At 39.8% G+C, this 20,684-nt stretch overlaps 1 protein-coding gene across 1 annotated transcript in view; it reads left to right on the top strand.

Moving 5' to 3' along the window:
- cd276 (CD276 molecule) overlaps positions 1 to 14,195 on the top strand; it is a 68,927-nt gene extending 54,732 nt beyond the window's left edge. Inside the window, exons 7-8 of the mRNA XM_040011243.1 lie at positions 2,844 to 2,882; positions 13,309 to 14,195. Of these exons, the coding sequence (XP_039867177.1) occupies positions 2,844 to 2,866 (23 nt within the window). The 3' untranslated portion in view covers positions 2,867 to 2,882; positions 13,309 to 14,195. The remainder of the gene's footprint in view (positions 1 to 2,843; positions 2,883 to 13,308) is intronic.
- The last annotated feature ends 6,489 nt before the right edge of the window (positions 14,196 to 20,684 follow it).

The raw sequence follows: 20,684 nt of genomic DNA on the forward strand, positions 1-20,684 counted from the left end.
CCAGTGCCCATTCACATGCAGATACGTGCAGTGCATACAGTTCTAGCTGCCTTCATCCCTTACCTCCGCTCAGAAATGTGTTCAGTAATCTGAGCATGATGTGCTATTTAGAGAAGGCCGCAGTCATGCAAGTGCAACTCCTGTCAGAACCTGACTTCAGTTTGTGTGCACTACCCTGTCTCCATAAGCCTGGACTCCAAGGAGTTAGGCCTTAGCAACAAGGCCCTGAAAGAGAGTGCCAGTCAGTGACCCAGTTCTTTCACGGACAAAGAATCATTGGAAAATAACAATTTGACATACTCCTTTAAAAGGAAGCAGAATTTGAAAAAGGGTTTTATTGACCCCTTTTAACTGAGGCAAGGTTCTGTGAAGGTGTAAGGTTAGGGAATAGCAAGCCCTGTAAAGGTGATGACAGAGGGAAGTCCCACCATCTTTTCTCACTCACTCTTCTCTTAGCAACTTTGTGCCAAGACCACCACTGAAAGAAGAATGACAGTTACTGAACTCATGTTAAAGATTCAATCCCAGCACTTTGTCACCTGAGATATTGTGATAATTTGAAACAGCTGACTGACTAAAGGCTTCAAGATGGTGACTCCAAACAGAAACAAGGACAGCCACGCTTTATGGATTACCTTAACGTCTTGTCTATTGAGTAAACAAGTAGTTTTTAATCAATCTTAATTTGCAATGTAAAAAATTAGATAACCCCAAGCAGTAATATTTTTTTTGATTGGTTGTTTTTTGGGGCAGATAAAAATAAATAAATAATCAGGTGTTCTTATTTGTTTGATGGTAAACGGCCTGTATTTGTATAGCGCTTTTACTTGCCCCCCCCTAGGGACCCCAAAGCGCTTTACACACCCAGTCATCCACCCATTCACACACACATTCACACACTGGTGGAGGCAAGCTACAGTTGTAGCCACAGCTGCCCTGGGGCAGACTGACAGAAGCGAGGCTGCCATATCGCGCCATCGGCCCTTCTGGCCAACACCAGTAGGCGGTAGGTGAAGTGTCTTGCCCAAGGACACAACGACCGAGACTGTTCGAGCCAAGGCTCGAACCGGCAACCTTCCAATTACAAGGCGAACTCCCAACTCTTGAGCCACGATCGCCCCATGCTATTCTGTTGAGCTGCTCTCTGTGATATTAACCGACCAGCAACACCAACAAGAGGTTTAGTGGAAGGCTAGTTGCAAGAAAATATTGATGTAAACAAAAATAAATATTTTAGGTGTTTTCTGAGATATGGGCTTTTCAATGTTTTATGAAGAAGTAAAAGATCTGATGGGCCTCAGTAGTTTTGCCAGTGTGTGTATTGTGATACAATAATTGTAATGGTCTAAATCAATAAGCCCTAACCAGAACTGCATATTGAGGTGGGGGGGGGCTTTTGGAAGTGACTTCTTGGACTACATGGTATTACAAGTCGAAGCCTTATTTAAAAGTTGCACACAGTTTCCTTATAACATAACCCACTTTGACAGACCTGCAGGCCGCTAACATACCATTTCACATTGCTGCAGTTCAGATTGAGAAGGCCTTGGAAGGTAGCCTCAGGCAGCTCTGCTTGACATGCCCTCCCTTTTCATTGGCACCAGAATCTCCACCACTGAGCTCTCCCAACGGTCACACATTACTGAGTAAAGATATGTAAATAGAACATTCATGTTGCCTTCATTATTAGATGTGGGTCACTGAATGTCTTCAAGAGCGCTAATTAAAAGAGCTCCCTGCACACCACTGCTTAGTAGTTGCGCACAATTATACAAGTACTGCATTCATGTTCTTTGCTGTTTCAGCAACATACAGTAACCTACATGTTTACAGTTGTGTTTTCAGCAAGGGTAAACCCTGAGGCAGCTCTTCAGGGTTAAAGGCCAAGTAACACTGATTCGATGATAATGGAATTATAAACCTCACACCACATGAATCATGTAGTCCTCACATCACATATAATCTTCTAATTATATACAAATGGTTGCATTATTTCCTGTATGCTTACTCATTATTTTATATATTCAGTACACGTAAGTCGAAAAATCAGCATTTACAAAAGTGAATTGCAAGTTGTTTGAGTTTAGAAATTCATCAAGAATGTGTTTCACAACAAACAACTTCTGCAGTGTCTTAGAGGTTATCTGTTGGTCTGTAAGGAAAAGGCCACCTGAACATTGTCAGAAGAGTAAGAAAGAACAGGTCCTAAATCATTTGGAATAATGAGCGTTGTCACAGTTAATAAAAGCAGCCAAACTGCTCACTGTTGCGCATCACAAAAACAGATCCCTAGTTCCACGGCTTAGATAAATGTAACAGTACATGTAAGTAAGAGTTTATGTTTTGGGTTTTTTGTGAAAGAATAAGACTGCTTTAGGAGTGACAGCAATCTTCTTCTTTTTTTCTGGGATGAATCCCCCTGTACAAGTGCCATTTACATCCTCCTGCCATACCCACCCACCTTATACCAATCCCTCTTCTGTCATGTAATCTGCGTTCTTCTGACAGCACAGCCAAGACCCAGTGGGAGAGTGCCTATCCATCTCACTACCCCAATCTGCCTCCCCTGTTTGGTTCCACATGAGCACTCAGCTGCTGTGACTAATTAAATAAAGCGCTGTGCCCTCTGCTTCCTGTTAGCCATGGCAAGGTTGGTGCACAAAGATGGAGCAGAGGGGTGCTACTGAAGAAGGGAACAGGATAACAACTACTAAGCCTATGATAATGCTTTGGTCTATAAGACAATGGACAAGAAAGTAACTAAAGTGACCACTGTACAGTTGTCATACAGTTGTTTCATATTTTGAGCAGAATTGTTAACTGTTTCCTTCTCTTACCTTCAGGAATGATATCACTGAAAAGCTAAGGTCGAGCGAATAAAGGTGAGTATATATGTCTTTAAGTAGATCTGTTTTTTTTTATGTGTTGCTCAGTTGTCGCACTTTTTTTTTTTCTCCTTATCACAATTGTCTGGTAGTCTTACTCAGTAGTAATGCTCTGGAGGATACGGGTAAGTGCAGCTGTAATGAGGCTAGGATGTATTAATTCAGCAGAAAGTCTGGAATATGACAAGTCTTGACATTTTGATTTTTGGAATCACGGGGTCACTGATTGATGTGATGAATCTATTTAATTTCATCTGCCATGCAGACAGATTTCCTGGACTCGTTAAAACCACAGTGAAAGTCTTAATAATGGTAAACAATTAAGCTGTGAGCTATGCAGGGTCTCTTCCTTTTTGATGTCATCTGAAACATGTGCTCAGTGTCATCCTTATAAAGCATTTAAACTGCTAGCTACACCCTGAACATAGCTATAACAGCACTGATTTTTTTTTTTTTAAATCAGAGCCTTAAGGTTAATAAGACCATTTTAAAATGTTGATGCTTTCTTTATAGATATTTGGATAATCTAGAATGTAATGTGTTTAGAAGAGTGCACCCAGTGTTGCAGGATAAAAGAAGCTTCTTTTCTTACAAACCCAAACTAGCCACATCTACTTTAATCAGCATACAGTGGACACATTGGTACCATCATGCTGGCTATCTGGACATCCTTGTCACCATTAAAGATACACATGATTACTAGTCACTTTCTCTGTTTTTCAAGTGTTGGCACTTTGGCCGACACTTGTTGTCTTTTAAATGTGTTATACAAATAAAGCTGACTTGACTTGGGATTGGTAGATCTGACAACATTAGTGTATTTACAGAAAATGAAGAATCAGTAAAAAGGCACAGGATTCATGATATACTAAGTACAGCAGGGCTCGTGAGAATTTAGTCTTCACATTAGAAAATAGATTTCATCCATAATATGAAAATTAAAAGTCTAAAAATAAAGTGCAACAATTTATCCCCAAGTAGCAATATAAAAGAAAACATTTATAGCATGGAATAATAGACAGTTGTCTTTCAATTTCTTAAAGCTTATATAAAAGAAATAAACTAGAAGTTTATTAAGTGATGCATAACCAAAGGCCACTATTTATGCAAGGAAGAGGAGAAAAGGCTTTCAGCACCATGGACAGCAACACTTTTACCCCCAAATGAAGACGGAGCAGATGGCTGAAGATCTGCATATCTTGGTATTGCTTTCTGAATGGGATTGCTTCCTTAATAGTGGTGATGTACCTGGCCAGTCTGAACTGTGGTCTCTTGTGAATTAGTGAATGACTCAGATATACCCCAAGAGTTGGTGAACATAAAAGCAGAGTAGTGAACTAGATTATTGAGGGGATTCTCCCTGGAGAGCGTGTGGAGAATTGTTACATAACTGTCAAGGGAATATTGTGACCATACTGAGAGGAACCTCATCAGTACAGACACATTATACAGAGTCACAAAGAAGTGGCCCAACAAGTAAGCAGATAACTCACGGAGTTCTCTGGCTGTCTGTATGATATCCATATTGTCTGGAATGCAGGAAACTGCCTTTTTTTTCTTTCTTTTTTTTTTGCTGCATTGTAGATACGTTCCCCTATGAGCACCTTCTAGCTGGGCTGTCCTCCCTGTTTTAGCTGCCATTCTCCAACCCAAAAGATGCTCTCTGGATATTTATACTTTTGGACTGAATCCATTCATGTTCTCTCTCTAGCCTGAGGGACTTTGGCAGTTGTTTGTCATCTGGGTATTATCACAAGGGCATTGTTCTTGTATATCTTTTTCCTCAGTACTTGAATTGCAGTGTTTAAATTGCTGGGTAACTAGGCACTTCTCCATATGGCTATGTTAGCCTTCTCCCCCCGAACCCAGCACATGGCCAGGAAAGCCCAGAACCTTAGAGCTATTTTGGGAAAGCTTCAGTACTGTAACCAACAAAGGACAGAAGTTGTTATGAGGAAAAAATATATTTTTGTCTTCAAAGCTTTCTTTTGTAAGTGAAAAGATATATTTTCCCCTTTGGTTTGACATAGATCTTTTGATATTAGGTGCTGATATGTTGGGAGACATTTTAGAAGGTAGTCCATTCATTTTGATTTGACAAATACTGAAGTATTTTGTCACTGAGGTGCTGGAGAGATAAGAGTCTGTCTTTTGCCAGAAAATGAAACACAGCTTGTTTTATTTAGAATTTCTGATACTTTTGCTGTTGTTTTTTCAGAGTATTCCACAGTAAGTTTGCCGTTATCTACAATTCAAGTTCTAATGCATTTAATTGTTATCCAGGTCTGTATGTGTGTACAGATTTGCATACATACAGACCTGGAGGTCTCTGTACAGATACAGTATGCACATGGACCTCGAGCAGTTACATTAGCAATAAAGAGATGAGTGTGAAAGGTTAACAACCCTGTCCTGCATTAAGTGTATATAATTGTTCAGTACAGACACACTGAAGTATGGGGTGAAAAACCAGCAGGCGTAGGGATAGGATGCAATATAATTTAAATATGCAGATAATGGCTAATTTTCAAACCATCTCCACAAGATGACATTCACAGTGTTGTACTCTGTTGTACTCATAAAAGTGTGACAAACAGTTGGCGGGATGTTTTCTAAGCTATCCCACCATCTGACAAGCCGTTCCAGTGGAGTTTGTTGGCTCGTTTACTTACTACTATCACACATTAGCAAGTATAGCTCACAATGTTCTTCGCTGGGCCTCTAGCTCGTACTTTAATAACCAGCAGTTTGGTGTCGATTGTGTGAATACTTTTATTATAAAGCCGGACAGTTACAGCTTGTTTTTATTATACCCTGATTGGTCATTGCCATAAAGCAGCAGCACCATGCAGAGTGAGTAGAAGATGATGGAGGGTGCAGAAAGTAATTTCCTGTAACTAGCCAAAATAAAGTCTGGCCAGAAGGAGTCAAAGAGAGGACATTTGTCATTACTGTAGCATCTACTGACTTTCATCAAGACTGTTATTGCAAGGTAATATCCTGCAAACCTCTAGACCTCCCCACTGCTGAATCATCCTGGATCAATTATTCTAATATTTGTGTGGCAGCTTTGCTATCGATTAATGCATTTATGCAGAGTGCAGCATATTCTATTTAATAAAGCGAGGCTCTGGATTTAATTAAGTCGTTTTCGAGTCAGGGGGCACTTTGTTTTCATAAACCTTTGCCTTACATGTGTTCATTTGTGACTTTTATTTATCAACTCAAACTTTTATTGTTTTATTTCTAGCAGCAATACACACAGACTGTAGAGATAATTACTATCTGTAGAACACTCAATATTTTGTAGATTGTAAACACCGTAAATATAAGGTGCTGATCATTATGGTAACTTATTAGTCCTTGAAAATTTCTGTTAATAAAAGTTCAATTCTATATGTGGGATATTTTCAGCATTGAAAGGTGTCAGATAGAATTGATGGGGAACAACAGTTCTTTCTTTAAAGTGAGATTTAAAAGAGAGGTTTTTTTCATTTATTCCCTCAACAAGGAGCTCCTTAAAGTTATTAAACGTTTAACAAAATCTCCTTGTTGTCCACAGAACACCGTGAGTCCAGTTTTTCATAATTGTCGTTTTAGTTTAAAATCCCCCTTTTGTATTTCTGCCTATGGAAGGATATTCACTGAATAATGATGCTCCCAGCAAAGCTTCGAGGAAAAAGTTGAACATCGATGCACTGTTCTTAGAGAGCTGGAGTTATTGTATCACATCGTACAATGGACTCGTCTGACATAAAACAGCGAATATCTTAGAAGTAACATTATCTAGAGAAACCTTAGAGCTTCCCAGGTGAAATTCTGCATTTCATTGCTTGCTCTCTCTGTTCGTAATTTGAAATGATATTTAAAGTCTTTTATTCTTTGTGCATGTTAAGGGGGGGATGAGCACTGGTACTGCGCAGAACCTTGGCCTAGCCAGAGATAGCTGCAAATGAGATGAGAATAAATATTCAAAGGGAGACATGAAGGGAATAAAGAAAACTCAGTGAAATAAGGAGTAGCACGGACGATCCCGGTCATCTACCTGAGGACTTTCGATGAATTCCAATGAGAGTGCAGATTACATTTTTTAAAGATAGGCCCTATAGGTGCAATTAGTGCTACATAATGGCCCTTTTGCAGCTCCTTCAGCAGAGTTGTGAAATATTGATTTAATTCACCCCTATATATTCACTTAAACTCTGCACTGTCATGCGAATAATACATCTCATTGTTGTATTTCTATGCTGTAGTAGCTCCGGCTTGGCTCTATCATGGATTTTTAACTACATACTGTGCTGCAAATAGGGAGTTCTTTTTCAAAGATATGAAAAGATGAAAAGGGGGGAGATGTGGTGAAATTTGAAAACAGAAAACTAGCCTGAGTGTATTTTAAAAGCTAGCTGCAGCCAGGTGTACTCTAGAAGATGGGATGTGAGTTCTCTGATGTTGTGTTTTTTGGAGCAAGGAGTAGTAAAGGGCAAGGGGAGCCAGAGAGGAGGTTCTTGAATTCAGTGTTGTACGTGGCAGGTGAAGCCCAGCAGACACTGATCATGTCAGACAGGACACTTACATTGGACTCACTCCAGGGAGGTGTGGGGTATCTTGAAGTAGAGTTTGACTCACTATTCCAGTATCTCTGATCTCTGCATTATTTATGCTTTTGTCTCAGCCATTTATCAGCATTTTTATACCTCGCAGCCTCATTCTACAGTACATCTCCTGTGATGGAGTAGGTTGCAGCGATGATAGCCTCTGAGGGAAGCCAATAACTGAATATAGTAGCTCATATTGATATCAGAAAACTGTGGAATGGACAAGTGTGCTGCGTAGCAATCTCTGCATGCTGTTGAAAACCTTGGCAAACATCCATCCACATCAAAATAGTGCTGTGAAAAATAAAAAAAAAATAAAAGACAAGAAGGAAAATGCTGTGCTGGCTTCGCTCTCTTACCTTTATATTAATTTTTAGGAGATGAAACTGGTAATATGTGAGCTATGGTAGGAGTTGCACAGCAACTGAATCACTGATCAATGACAGCTAATGAACACGGCAGGAGTTCTGCTCTGTTTGCCACTCGACAGAGAGCTGCCTTCTCCAGAGAGTTACTTCTCTACTGTTTTTGCCAGGAAAGCACAGGAGCCTTCATTGAAACCAACTGCCTCTGGGCTCAATTAACTACCATAGATTACTCATAATGCAGATGAAAGACTGCATACGACAGCGTGTTGATGTTGGAAAAACGTGCGAACACAAAGTGGATGCATTCGTGGATACAGACCAAATGGACACTGATTGTGAGATATGGGATCAATGCATAGATTATAAAAAAGCCTCCACACAAATAGCAGCAACAATAACAACAAAGTTATTATGCTGATAATGATAATAGACACTGTTGTGTGCACATGTTTGTATCTTGTGAGATTATTTTATTAGGCTCTGTGCACTACGGTAAGGACAGAATGACTAAAACTCAATTATAATAAGCTATAGCATCGGTTAATATTCCTCAACTGTCTTTTCACATTGAAAATGTTCAGTTCATATCAAGCAACACTGGCTGGCACCTACTTTTTATACATAGATTACTCATCACTTGTAAAAACTGGTATTTTTAAATGGATCCCAGCGTATTGTTTATGATGCTGCTGGTTATCAAAGTGAATATGCTAAGCGCTAGAAAATTTACAGATGGCATAAACCTAAACACTGAACAAACCCCCCACTGTGAAGGGAATATGTTAACCATATTGCTCGGAGAGATGGCGAGATGACTTTCATGGATAGCTTTCAGAAGTGTGCACATTATTGTGAAACTACAGGAGAAATCGCATGATTAGACAGCGGAAGCTTAAACATGCACGTCCCGGCAGGCTAACTGCTTCAGTAATGCAGAAGAGTAGTTAATGAGATAAGAAGGACCACGATCAAATGCGAAGAGCAAGCTATTCAGAATCAAGTGCACAGAAGAGATGTTGTTGAAATGCACTTGTTAACACGGTTGTAAGAATGTTCTAGATTTTCTTTTCTTCTAATGGAACCATTAATTCTTTTACTATCGCATCCAGCATAGTAGTGCATGAGTAAATATTCAATCTGTCAGTCAGTTAGAAGTGATCATTTTGCTCTTATCCTCAGAAATGACCTGTGTTTTCAGACCATTGTTTATCACGTACAGGCTTTTTTATTGCTTGTTTTTTTAAGCAATTACCCGATTACCCGTGTCATTTCCATCCTTCCACTTAACAGTCTGTGACACAGCCAGCAAAACAGTGCAGGAATGCACTGGCGTATAAGTAATTGTGCATCAGGCAGCAATGGATTGTTGCTATAAAATGAGTACCAAACTATTTTTACACATCACAAAACACTTTTATTCTACGTTAATAAAAGTCATTTAAAGAGCCAAAAAGATACCCGGAAACCTACTGAAATGGGAAATATGAATCTTCCATGAAAACATTTGGAATTGACCTTTATGCACAACTGTAATGGACTAAAGTGTGCAATGAAATGGAGCTGAATCTAAAATCTTTGACGTAAACATGTCACAGCCCTTTAGCTGTCTCTCAGCTCGCCTCAGTTCAGCTTGTAAGGTGACAGTCACCTTCATGCTGCATCAGGGAACAAATGAATCACAACACAGGTAAGAGACTCTTGGCATGTCATCCTGTATGACACTGAATACTCCTCGAAGTTAACATACTGAGAATACAAGTGGTTAGGGTAAATGATCGACTTGCCTGTTGAGGTAGCCAGCGTCCCAGTGTGCGCCCAGAATAAACTAGGGCAGTTTCTTTACCCCTTTTTGTACCTTTCTCCTGGTACTGAGTCACCTCACCTTTGGGGCTTACCACAGGAGTCTCTTCAAATGATCCTTTAGACTGAAGTGAAGAATCAAGATTAATGCACTTCCACGTCTTGCCCAGGCTCTGGGGGGAAAAGTCTTATAATTAACACCAGGGGGGCTGCAGACTGCTTTTGGAAAGAGGTTAAGGGTGGGGTACCGCGACCATAGGAAAAAGAGCTGATAAAGGTGTAAGATTTTTAGAGTGTGATATATGCTGCTGCTTTGGAACAACAGTGTGGTAACAGAATGACCTGTCAGACACCTCACTCTGGCTTATTGTTATTGGGATAAAGTGGAAAAGCCCATAGCAAGAGCTGCTGCATTACTCCATCATTCATAGTGATCATTGTTATATGTTCTGATCTATTGAATTATCTCTGCACGGGGCCAGGGCCCCCCTCCCCCTTAAATCCCAGCACAGGCCTGTGCCCGCAACTCTTTTTAAGCAGTTTCCAGTTAAGTAACTGTCTGCGCCGATTTCCAGAGAATATGACACGTATGTAATCCTTTATCGCTTATTGTTTTCTTGACTAGAACCAGAGGAGAAGATTGATAGCATTCTTTCATCTGTAAGTATGAAGCTATGGCCAGCTTGCTTCCCAGTTCTTCTAGAGCTCACTTTAGAGCACTTATATTTAAAGTATGGGTTTTGTGCAGGTCTACCAAAGACCACATAAGGTGTTAATAGATGCTAGTAGGCAGATTTTGTTACTGCCACTCTTTCTTTCTGACCCTTTTTCTTATTTTCTTGTCCTATAAGGTGCTCTAATGCGGGACTTACAGTATTTAGTAATTATTTTTAAATTAAGAATAGTAATTTTTAATGTTAATGGTGCTTCTTTTTAGTTCAGACAGGGCCACACTCATAAGCCCAACCATGTAGCTTGCTTTATAAGTCCTTTATTCCTTCTGCTCTGTGCTCACCTCATCACACTACATTGCCAAGATACACTGAAACTCATCTCCTTCCTCCTCATTGTACATATTGTATTTCTTTCATTCAAATGGTTTAAATGTGGGTCTTCTCAGCCTGGCTGGGGGGCTTCTTTGCCTCCCTCCTGCTGTGTGTCCAGCCTGGAGGCTGCGGTCTGTGACTGGCTCCCGGTGCAGACGGCTCCCTGTGATAGTGTTTCCTCACCTGGCTCATGTGTGCCCAGCCCAATTTTACTCTTTAAGTGTGTGTGTGTGTATGTATCCATGATCGTTTATTTTAATGAGAGTGTGGGGAGTGAGTTGGAGGGCGGGGCGGGGTGGGGTGGGCTGCTTTTAACCATGTAAAGCACTTTGTTCTACATTTCTGTATGAAAAGTGCTTTATAAATAAAGATTGATTGATTGAAATCTCAGTCTCTGGGATGTGATCTCAGGGACAGTCAATGACAACGTATGTCATTCTAAAATAAATGGTGAAATCTGACTTAAGAGTTCTGCCTCAAGTAATGCTTATGTCACGAACTCTACAGCTTATTTTTAAAAGAAGGTGCTGCAAAAAAAAAAGAGAGAGGTAATAAAACACTTAACTTTTTTAGTACCTTATTTAGAGTCACATTCCTCATACTTTACTTGAAGGCAGTGCATTTACATGCATGGTTAAGCCTAATAATAACAGCCTTTTGTGGGTCTTCCCACACTGATGATAGTAACTGCTATTTAAATATATTTCACAGCATACAGTTTTTGTCCTGCCGTAACCCTGGCATCATCTTTACATTATAAGCTTCTAGGGTATCTACTTAAAAATAAATATAAATGTACTTTTAAAGGCAGAGATGTCTAACCTATCATAATTATTCATTCTTGTGCAAAGAAAGCGTCATGATGTGTTTATCATCCGGTAACATCTTTTAAGTATCACCAAGGTTTAGCTGCTTCCTCATTATTCTAAATTCGTCTCCAAGGTTATTCTCAGTGGTTTTCTTCCACAGCGCTATGCCTGATCTTTGTCTTTGATTGATATTCCGATTGTTCTTGTGTTGCTTGTTATTAACTTGAAGTTTCATGTTATTCTTTTAGGGAGAAGTTACCAATGACAAAAATGAAATGGAGCTTATTTTACTGTAAATGAGGAATGAAATGGGCACAGTGTGGATTTAATCAATCATTAGATTGAACCCCCTCTGCAGCTGTATCATTCAAGTGAATATCCTCCTGTAGCCCCAGTAAATCTGTGGTTCCTTGTGTCTCAGGGTTTGGGTTGCAGGAATGGTTTTGCCTTGCCAGGGCCCCTCTGGATTCTCAGACAGAAGCTGTTAATTAAACATTTAAAGTGGATCTTACTTTTAGATTACCGGTGGACAGCTTGTTATATTGCAAGATTCTACATTACTGTGGTGTAGCTGTATATTCACTGAACAAAGGGTGCTTTTATTTCACCTCTGAGCTCTGGGCTCAAAAGCTTTGATGACTTTGAAAAACACATCTTCAGAGAATGTGTATGTCTGACTCTAAGGGCAGATTTGAATCAGTTGAAAAATCTGTTGTTCATTTGGTTGATGGATATGTTAGGAAGTCCGATTACACTCTGACAGGGAGCAAATAAAATGGATATTCTTGTGGCAAGCTTTACAATTTGCAAAGATTCCTATCATTCATAATGACAGTCTCTACAACTGTATCAGTTGTTGCTCTGACATTTTGGAGCTGTTAGCAATACCCTTAGGGCTTTCATTTAGGATTTATCCACATCACACCAGCTGTCATGTGTAAAATATAATAAAAGGATGATAATAACCATTAATTAGGAGGTAGGAGCAGCTTGCTAACAGGACTATTTTTGTACTTCCTGTGATGAAATTTATAGTGAGGGCTTCAAACACCACAATACATCTGCTTATTGAGTGCACAGAGTCAAAGCTTTTCAAGTTATATTCTATCTGAAACAAAAGTAGATTCATGACGGGTTTAGACAGCCAAAGTCTTAGTGGTACAGAGAGCACACAAGTCAGATTATTAGACCCTCTCAGAGTACATTCATCTTAGCAGGAAACATAAATGAAAATATCTGTCTTCAATATGTTTATTTAGGAGTCCAGCAGATGTGGCTAAATTGACTATTGCATCTAAAAACTGAACCTCTAAGTGTGTAGGCAACTATACTGCCTTTAAAAGCTTCAAGTAGAAGAGCGTCATGTGTGACATAATTAAATTCCTCCCAAGTTAATTCATACTGTTTAATGATGCAGGGAGAACAATTTCTTTCGCTGCGCTAGCAGTGGGATGGTCCACGGGGGCCACGAGTAAGGGGAAGTTCAGAAAGACACAGAGAGCAGGATAGAGAGAGACTTGTAGGTTGTAACAGTGTTGAAAAGACTAATTCTTACTGGTGTAACTGTTTATTTAATAATGTGAAATCCACTTGGGTTCTTTTGACTCTTTCTTTGCAATTTTTAAATTATTACTACCACTAATAATAATAATGACAATAGTGCTTTGAAAATTGTTATTTACTTGGTGTGAAGCTGACTCATCACTATTTGCATTAGTTATTTCGTTTCCGTGTTCTGCTGTGATCGTCACCTTTTCCACACTGAGCAGGCTGATGCCGATTTTCTTTTTGTGCCTTTTTTTCAGGAGTCAGGGCCAGATGGGGGGGAGGAGATGAGTCTGGCGGGTGATCCCACTCCACCTATCCATCAACCTGGAGACTATTTCCAGCATCCCCTACAGAATGTCAAAGCCTCGCTGAGCAGAAGACGAGTCCATCATCTTCTTTCGAAGACTTTCCCTCGAGTTTCCATCAAAACACATAAACACATCATGTGCCATTATTTTCTATTGCCCGTCCTCCCTTTCTGTCGACGGAGGGCCACGCGAGTGAGTGAATGCAGTTGAGTGGGTTGTGTTCTATGCAAAAGAGAAGCTCTATTTGAGAACTACAGGATGTGACAGGATCCTTTCTCTGTCGCTGAGATCACTCTGTATGGGTAGTGATGGGGCATGTGCCAGAGATCTCCTGTCTAATAGGAAGTGAGACACTTAAAGAGATGACCCTGCCTCAGTTGCTATCACTGTCTCTTGGCCAGGGAGAGAACTTGGCTCTCCCATTACTCCTGCACTTGCTAATTAGCGTCTGTCACTGGAGTAACTTGTACCTGTCAGTGTGTGCTGCTCTCCTATGTTCAGTAAGTTGAGGGAATTGAAATTGAATGCCAGCTAAGCTCCAACAAACTGCAAATGGTGCATGGGATACACCCTGATTTCCTCACTGACCTGACTGCCTTGTATGTAAGAATTTTTTTTTAATGAAGTCAGACTATCACAGCTAGCTTCTACAGCTGGTGTTGAAAGTTTTATCTCGCCCAGGCCAGGGGTTGTGCAGGTTGTTTTATTGCAGTTTTTTTTTTAAAAGTACTTAAGTAGATTCCTGTGCAGTACAGGTATGTCCATGTATGAATGTCAAAGCCATTTGTGTTTGATAACCGAATGCCTATTTACATTAAAGAGACAAGGTGAAACTGGCTGGTCATTGGTAATTATTGGTCCAGTTCCCAGGGCCACTGTGTGTTCGTTCAGGCAGAGCAAGGTCGCGTTTATTACAGACATTTCTTCTCTTCACTCACAGGATTAGCCACGCAGTTCAAATTTGTCCTTCCACTTTTCTATTAGTTGATATGTCTGCCGACTACCCTATTCTACATAATGAGTAAAACATGAATTATGGTCAAAGTAACACAAATATTTCATTTACATGCAGATCAACACTGACATGTTGAATTGTTCCCAGTTAGACGCAGTCCTATTTTGGGCCTAATCCCTCTCTGTTTGCAGATGCTCAGTCATCCCAAACATTTTACTTGTTTTGAATAATGGATTTTCTCTGTGATTGTTTGTTCCTGTCATATATAAAATAGCTACCTTGTATCAAGTCTGACTTGTAGAAGTGTTGCAGAAATACCTTCCCAGCACACCTAACCATACTGATACCCATACGGCATTCACAGGAACATGCGCGCACACACTGTGTCCTTTGCTTAAGCTGGCTGAGACTGTTGACCAAACCCCAGGTTGTGCCCAAATGCGCAGATCTCTCTGTACAGTAGCCCTTGACCTTGCTGTGTGTCCTTATAGCCCAGACACCCGCCTGAAATTAAATTACAGATTAGTGGCTCCAGGCCCAAAGAGGGGTTTATTTGGTTGGCCCTTCAGTGAAGCGCTCATTTTCTCATTCACAAACTGTAAAAGATGTTGTGGGATTTAAGGGAGAAAATTCCAGTCTTGAAGATATTTTCTTTCTTGTGACAGCGAGTGCTGCAGCCAGTGGTCACATAAAATTGAATTGTCTGCAAAGATTTCTAAATCTTACATTATAGGAGGAAGTGACAGAGGCTCAGCTGAACTCTGATGAAGCGTCGTCTCAGTAGGTCATAGTTACTTTTTGACCGTCCTGAATAGGATTTAAAAAAAAATATTATTATTTTAGGGAAAACAAGAAAGGCAAATGTTACACTAATTAAAAATTATATTCACTTCCAACTGCATTCACATACAGTTTGTTTGAAGGCAGAAAAAGAAAGTGTGTTAATTATTTTAATTAATTAATGTATTTATTTTATTAGAAAACTGCCTCATCTGGCTAAATTAGATGACCGATGCTCTATATTAGCTTTACTTACACAAAACTGATTTTTGCCCCCATCTTCTAGTACTTCTAGTACTGTTGCAGTAGTGCTAATACTTAATACAAAAAGATGATAAACCAATGATGCATCACATCAAAATTTTGACTTGTTTGAACTCTTTTTCAATCTAAAGCCAAACTGTGAGACCTAAATCTCTTCTGGTGCATAGACTCATGAATATGACCAATAATAATAATATGGAACCTTTGTATAGTAAGTAGCATCTGTGATTTCAAGCAAAGCATCCCTGCTCGTGCCAGCTTCTCATTTGGCAGTGCAGTCCAGTTGGCATACTCAGTCATTTTAAAATTCTTTGTACTTGTTTTTTCCTTTGAAATATAATCTTTTTTTAAAGAGTTGAACGCTCCCTTTCATCTGTGGTGATGACTACATGTTACAGTTACCATGCTTGGAATACTTCAGAGGTGACACGAGTGTTTATAAAGTCACTCAAACACGAAATGAGGCACACTGATTTAGACGAATTCTGAATTGGGACAAATTCAGCATACTTTTAGATGACCTAACAGTTGCAGGTATTCTACGTTTCTACTTTGTCAATCTGCAAAGGCGCAGGAGAAACAGCTGAAGTTCTAGTACATAAGGTTTAAATAGTTGTGACACAGGCACATTTCACACCTTGTATATACTTATATGTTGGCTGTTTGTCAAGTCAAAAAGGAAAAGAAAACTTCACAATGAAAATTCAGTGAAAAATGTAAAAATGTTGCTGTCAGTGCAGACAAGATGAAACCGTAACTTATTTAAAATAGTATCTATTTTTCAAAAAGCTCTCCCTCTTTTACTTTCCAGAGCACAGCGTGCCTCAGATTGTGGTCCAACCCCACAATATATTTATGTAAGCACTTCTGCTACTCAGCATTTAACTTAATTTGAACATGAGGTTCTAGGAAAGTAGTCATTTAAATGGGGACAGCTGTGCTCTTTAAATTTTAGTACATGGTAAATGCTCTTTTGGAAATGTACTTTCTATCCCTTTTGTTTAACAGATTCTTCTGTGTAAGCATCCTTTCATTACAACATGAATAATTTCTGTCACATCTATTAAAAGTAATGAGTCTAATAGGAAGAGGCAAATGGCAAATTCACCCTTTCATAGTTACTGGTGATTTGTATTCTGTTTGTGATGAAACACCTGAGGCCAGTGACTCCCAGTCCAAGTACTCTGGATCTAGAGTTCGGCTGATTTCAGTCTAATCATGGACTGATTCACACCAGGGACTGCAAGTGACTGCAATTAAGTTGGCTGTAGTAAAGAAAACCAGCTCTGTAACCAAGATTGAAGACTGCTGTTTAATTGGTTTATTCATGGAACCATGGGACAGGCCACTTCATCACAAGTTATCAAGATGCATGTAAATAATTTGTGCTCTAGCCATCGGTCAGCTACCCAGAATTTAAGCATAGCGTGTAAACGCCTACTAAGAATTCAGCTCACTGCGAGCGTCCTTGCATCATTTTTACGATCTGCTTGGTTTGTTCACCACTTAAGAAGAAAACACTGCCAGCATTTTACACTGTGTTTTATTTCTCCTGAGGAGGTTCAGCAGTGCATTTTGTATGCAGAGGTTGGAGCAAAACATTAAACAGGCAACTGCTGTGGTGTTTTACCAATATGCACTCTTGTAAGCTAAGACCAGCACTTCAGGAACAAAGCTGCTAATGGCTGTGATGTTTGATGAATTTTTGAGACGCCATTCAAACCATCGGCCTCCATCAAAATCCACAAAAGCAGGCTTAGTATTGTGTCAACTTCTATTAAAAGAGGCTTTGTGTTTATGTTAAATAGTAATCGAAATCCAATACATTGCACAACCAGACCAGACCTAGAAAGTACTTGAAGTTAACCTGAGCATAATGCATAATATATAATGTGTAGTGTAAGTGTAATGTTCTGTCAAAAGGCTCAACATGTTACTGCAGCTTTAAAAACTGGTACAACAGATAGGTGTTTTTTTTTTTTTAAATTAATAACATCAATGGATTTTAGAGAATTTGAATGTAAAATACTGACATTTTTATTATATAAGTCAGGATGCTGTGTACACAAACCCAGCTGAACCATCTTGTTAGATATTTGTTAAAAAACAAACTCTTCAGGTCATAGTTTGTGTTGTGGATTTTCAAGGATGCATACCCAGCTGCGTCCTCAAGGACAAAAGAGTTTTGAGTTGAGGTTTTGAGGTTAGATCAAAATTCCTTGAATGGATCATTATGTGAAAGTGGAAGAGGAAACACGCAAACAAAATAAATTACTTGAAAGTAGCTGAATAACACTTCTCCGTGAATGACAAGCAACCTTACTGGGCATGAAATGCCGGTGCAAGGATTTAATGGAGTCAGAAAATCAAGGTTTTCTATTGGGGGGGCAGAAAAGCCAAGCTACAATGAAGGAGAACAAAAAGAAGCTTGGGTTGTTAGAAGTAAAGCCGTATTCCGAATTTTTCAAGAATACGAGCTGTGAATATGTACTGTAAAATCTTTGAAGGGATTTTTACACAGCTTTTCATAGTTTTCGTAGCTTTACTGTTCAAAATATGACTAATATTTACAGAAAGGAATCAAATCAGGGATTTATACAGCACTTATTGTGTTCTTTGTACCAGGGATCTGTGGTAAGATTGAAATGAGCCTGAAGGCAAAGCTCTTGATTTAACTTGGATAGAAAATAAATTTGAAGATTCAAGACCAAAAGAAAGAAAAGGTATAAGGGGGGATAGGCTGAGGATATCGGATTTGAGTTGCACCACTGGGCTTTTGTTTTAAAATGAGCCAATTGAGGCCTTCAGTCAGTGGCCTCTACTGAATTCTTCCCCGTGGAGTCATCCTGAGGATATCCAGCTGGGAGGAAACCCACCTGGGCAGACCAAGAGCATGTTAACCTGGGATGGTCTTTGGATCTCCCTAGGTTCTGGGGTACGTAGCTGAGGATAAACACCACTTAACTACTAGAAGTAGATAATCAGTAAAAATGGATAAATCATTGGAGCCACACACTCAAGCCTTTGTGTTATCCTCGGTTGTCAGAATTGTGTTATTGGCTGCATATGTACACTGCTCAAAAATAAATAAGGGAATACTTTTGGCATTAATAAAATTAACAACATGTGCATTAGAGGGGCAACAATAAGAAAACCCCCAAAATAGAAAAGGTTTTGCAGGTGAAGGCCACTGGCAGTTTTTCCCTACTTATCTTCTCTGACTGACCTGCAGGATGGCACATTAATATGTGCTGGTGCCAGAAGGTTTGTTGTAGGACTGGTATCTGCTTCTTTGTGCGAGGAGGAACAGGACGAGCACGGCAAGGATCCTACAAATGGCCTGGTATGAATATTTCTGACCAAATAATCAGAAACTTCATTAGGGTGGCCTCATTAGGGCCAGTTGCCCAGCACTGTGGAGCCCAACTGGCTTTTGACATAGAATACCAGAATTGGCAGGTCCACCACTGGAGACCTGTGCTTTTCAAAGATGAGAGCAGGTTCACCCTGAGCCTTTGCATGACCAGGTTAGTGGTGGATCAGCGATGACGTGGGAGGCATACCCACACCATCGCTGATTCACATGCAAAGACATCTACAAGCTAGCCAATCCAATCCTGACTTTCATTAGGTATCAGGATGAAATCACTGGACCCACTGTCAGAACCAATACTGGAGCAGTGGGTCCAGGGTTCCCCCTGATGCACAATATGCAGGCAGTTCCTAGAGCAGGGGTCCCCAACTCCAGGCCTTGAGGGCCGGTGTCCTGCAGGTTTTAGATCTCACCCTGGGTCCACACACCTGAATCAAATGATTAGTTCATTACCAGGCCTCTGGAGAACTGCAAGACATGTTAAGGAGGTAATTTAGCCATTTGAATCAGCTGTGTTGGATCAAGGACACATCTAAAAACTGCAGGACACCGGCCCTCAAGGCCTGGAGTTGGGGACCCCAACTTGAGGATGAAGGAAGTGATCTTGTTGACTGGTCCCCAGACTTGCCTGACCTGAATCCAGTAGAACACCTCTAAGACATTATGTTCATCTGACACCATCAGGTTGCACCTGAGACTGTGCGGGGAGCTCAGTCATGCCCTGTTCCAGATGTGGGAGGAGCCCTGTGTAGGTTGGTCATTTTCATTTCCATGGTTCCTAAAACAAACAAAAGTGTTTTTTGAATTTGAATTTTAAATTGAACATTACCCAGTCCATATCGATATATATCAAGTATGGTCCCCCACCCGCACTGACATCTCAAAGTGTTTAAAGCGTTTCTTTTATTTATTTATTTTGAGCAGTGTATTTTTCCCCGCTGTGATGTAGTGTATGTTAATCTTTTGCTCAGTTATTTCCATAACATGGCTCTTGACAAGTTCATTGTCTTTATCAGTGACATGACAGATATTTTTGTAAGGAGTTTTGCAGTATCAAACACGAGATTGCTTTGAACAAGCAAACATACAAAGCTGCAAAACTGACATCAAAGAACATTTTTGTGATTTTTTTTTTTTTTTTTTTTTTTTTCACATAATCAGCAAATGTCAAAAGTCTAATACCTGACATGATGGTGAGTTTTGATGTTTTTGCTCTTCCAAGAAGCACTGTGTGCCCCATTTTCTGCATGCAATTAATAGTATTTGACTGAACCTCTACTTCCCTGAAACAAACTTTCACATCCAAGTTATTTTTTGTTGAAGTAAATACTTAGACAGGTCAGCGTATAGACACATATAACAGGTGCAAACTGCACCTGACCATATTTCATGTTTGGTACTTGTTTGTTTGAAATCTTGGCCACTGAATCTGGAAGCGAGCCAACCTTTGGATCCTCCAAAACAGAATGAAATGGCTAAATCCCCCCCTGCTAACTGAACTCGACATGCCAGTTCATCAAAATGCTGTCATTTGCCAAACGAATGTGTGAGTCAGGGAAACATGCCGTCTACACCAACATGAATGTGCCTTTTTTTCCCCACTCACAAGCTGCTGATCAGTGAAAATGTACTGTGGTTTAAGCAATGCAGCCTGGGTCTCTGAAGCAACCAATAAAAAGAAAAGATGAGTTTTGTTATTGTTTGTTTGTTTGTTTTTATTTTGGTTTTCAGTCCTTTATACATTACATAATACACTACACATTAAAAATATGCTAATAATCTGTTAGTAAAGGCGGTAATACAGTGACCACAGAGAGATAGAACATACATTTTATACATAATCACAAAACAACAGACATTTTACTATACCCATGACTGACTCTGACACCTTTCTATACCTTTCTAGTACTCGGGTGGATTCCCTTTTCGTTCAAAACTACCTCAATTCTTTGT

The sequence above is a fragment of the Simochromis diagramma genome, unplaced genomic scaffold (genome assembly GCF_900408965.1).
Source record: "Simochromis diagramma unplaced genomic scaffold, fSimDia1.1 OVJJ01000603.1, whole genome shotgun sequence".
Taxonomy (NCBI): Eukaryota; Metazoa; Chordata; class Actinopteri; order Cichliformes; family Cichlidae; genus Simochromis; species Simochromis diagramma.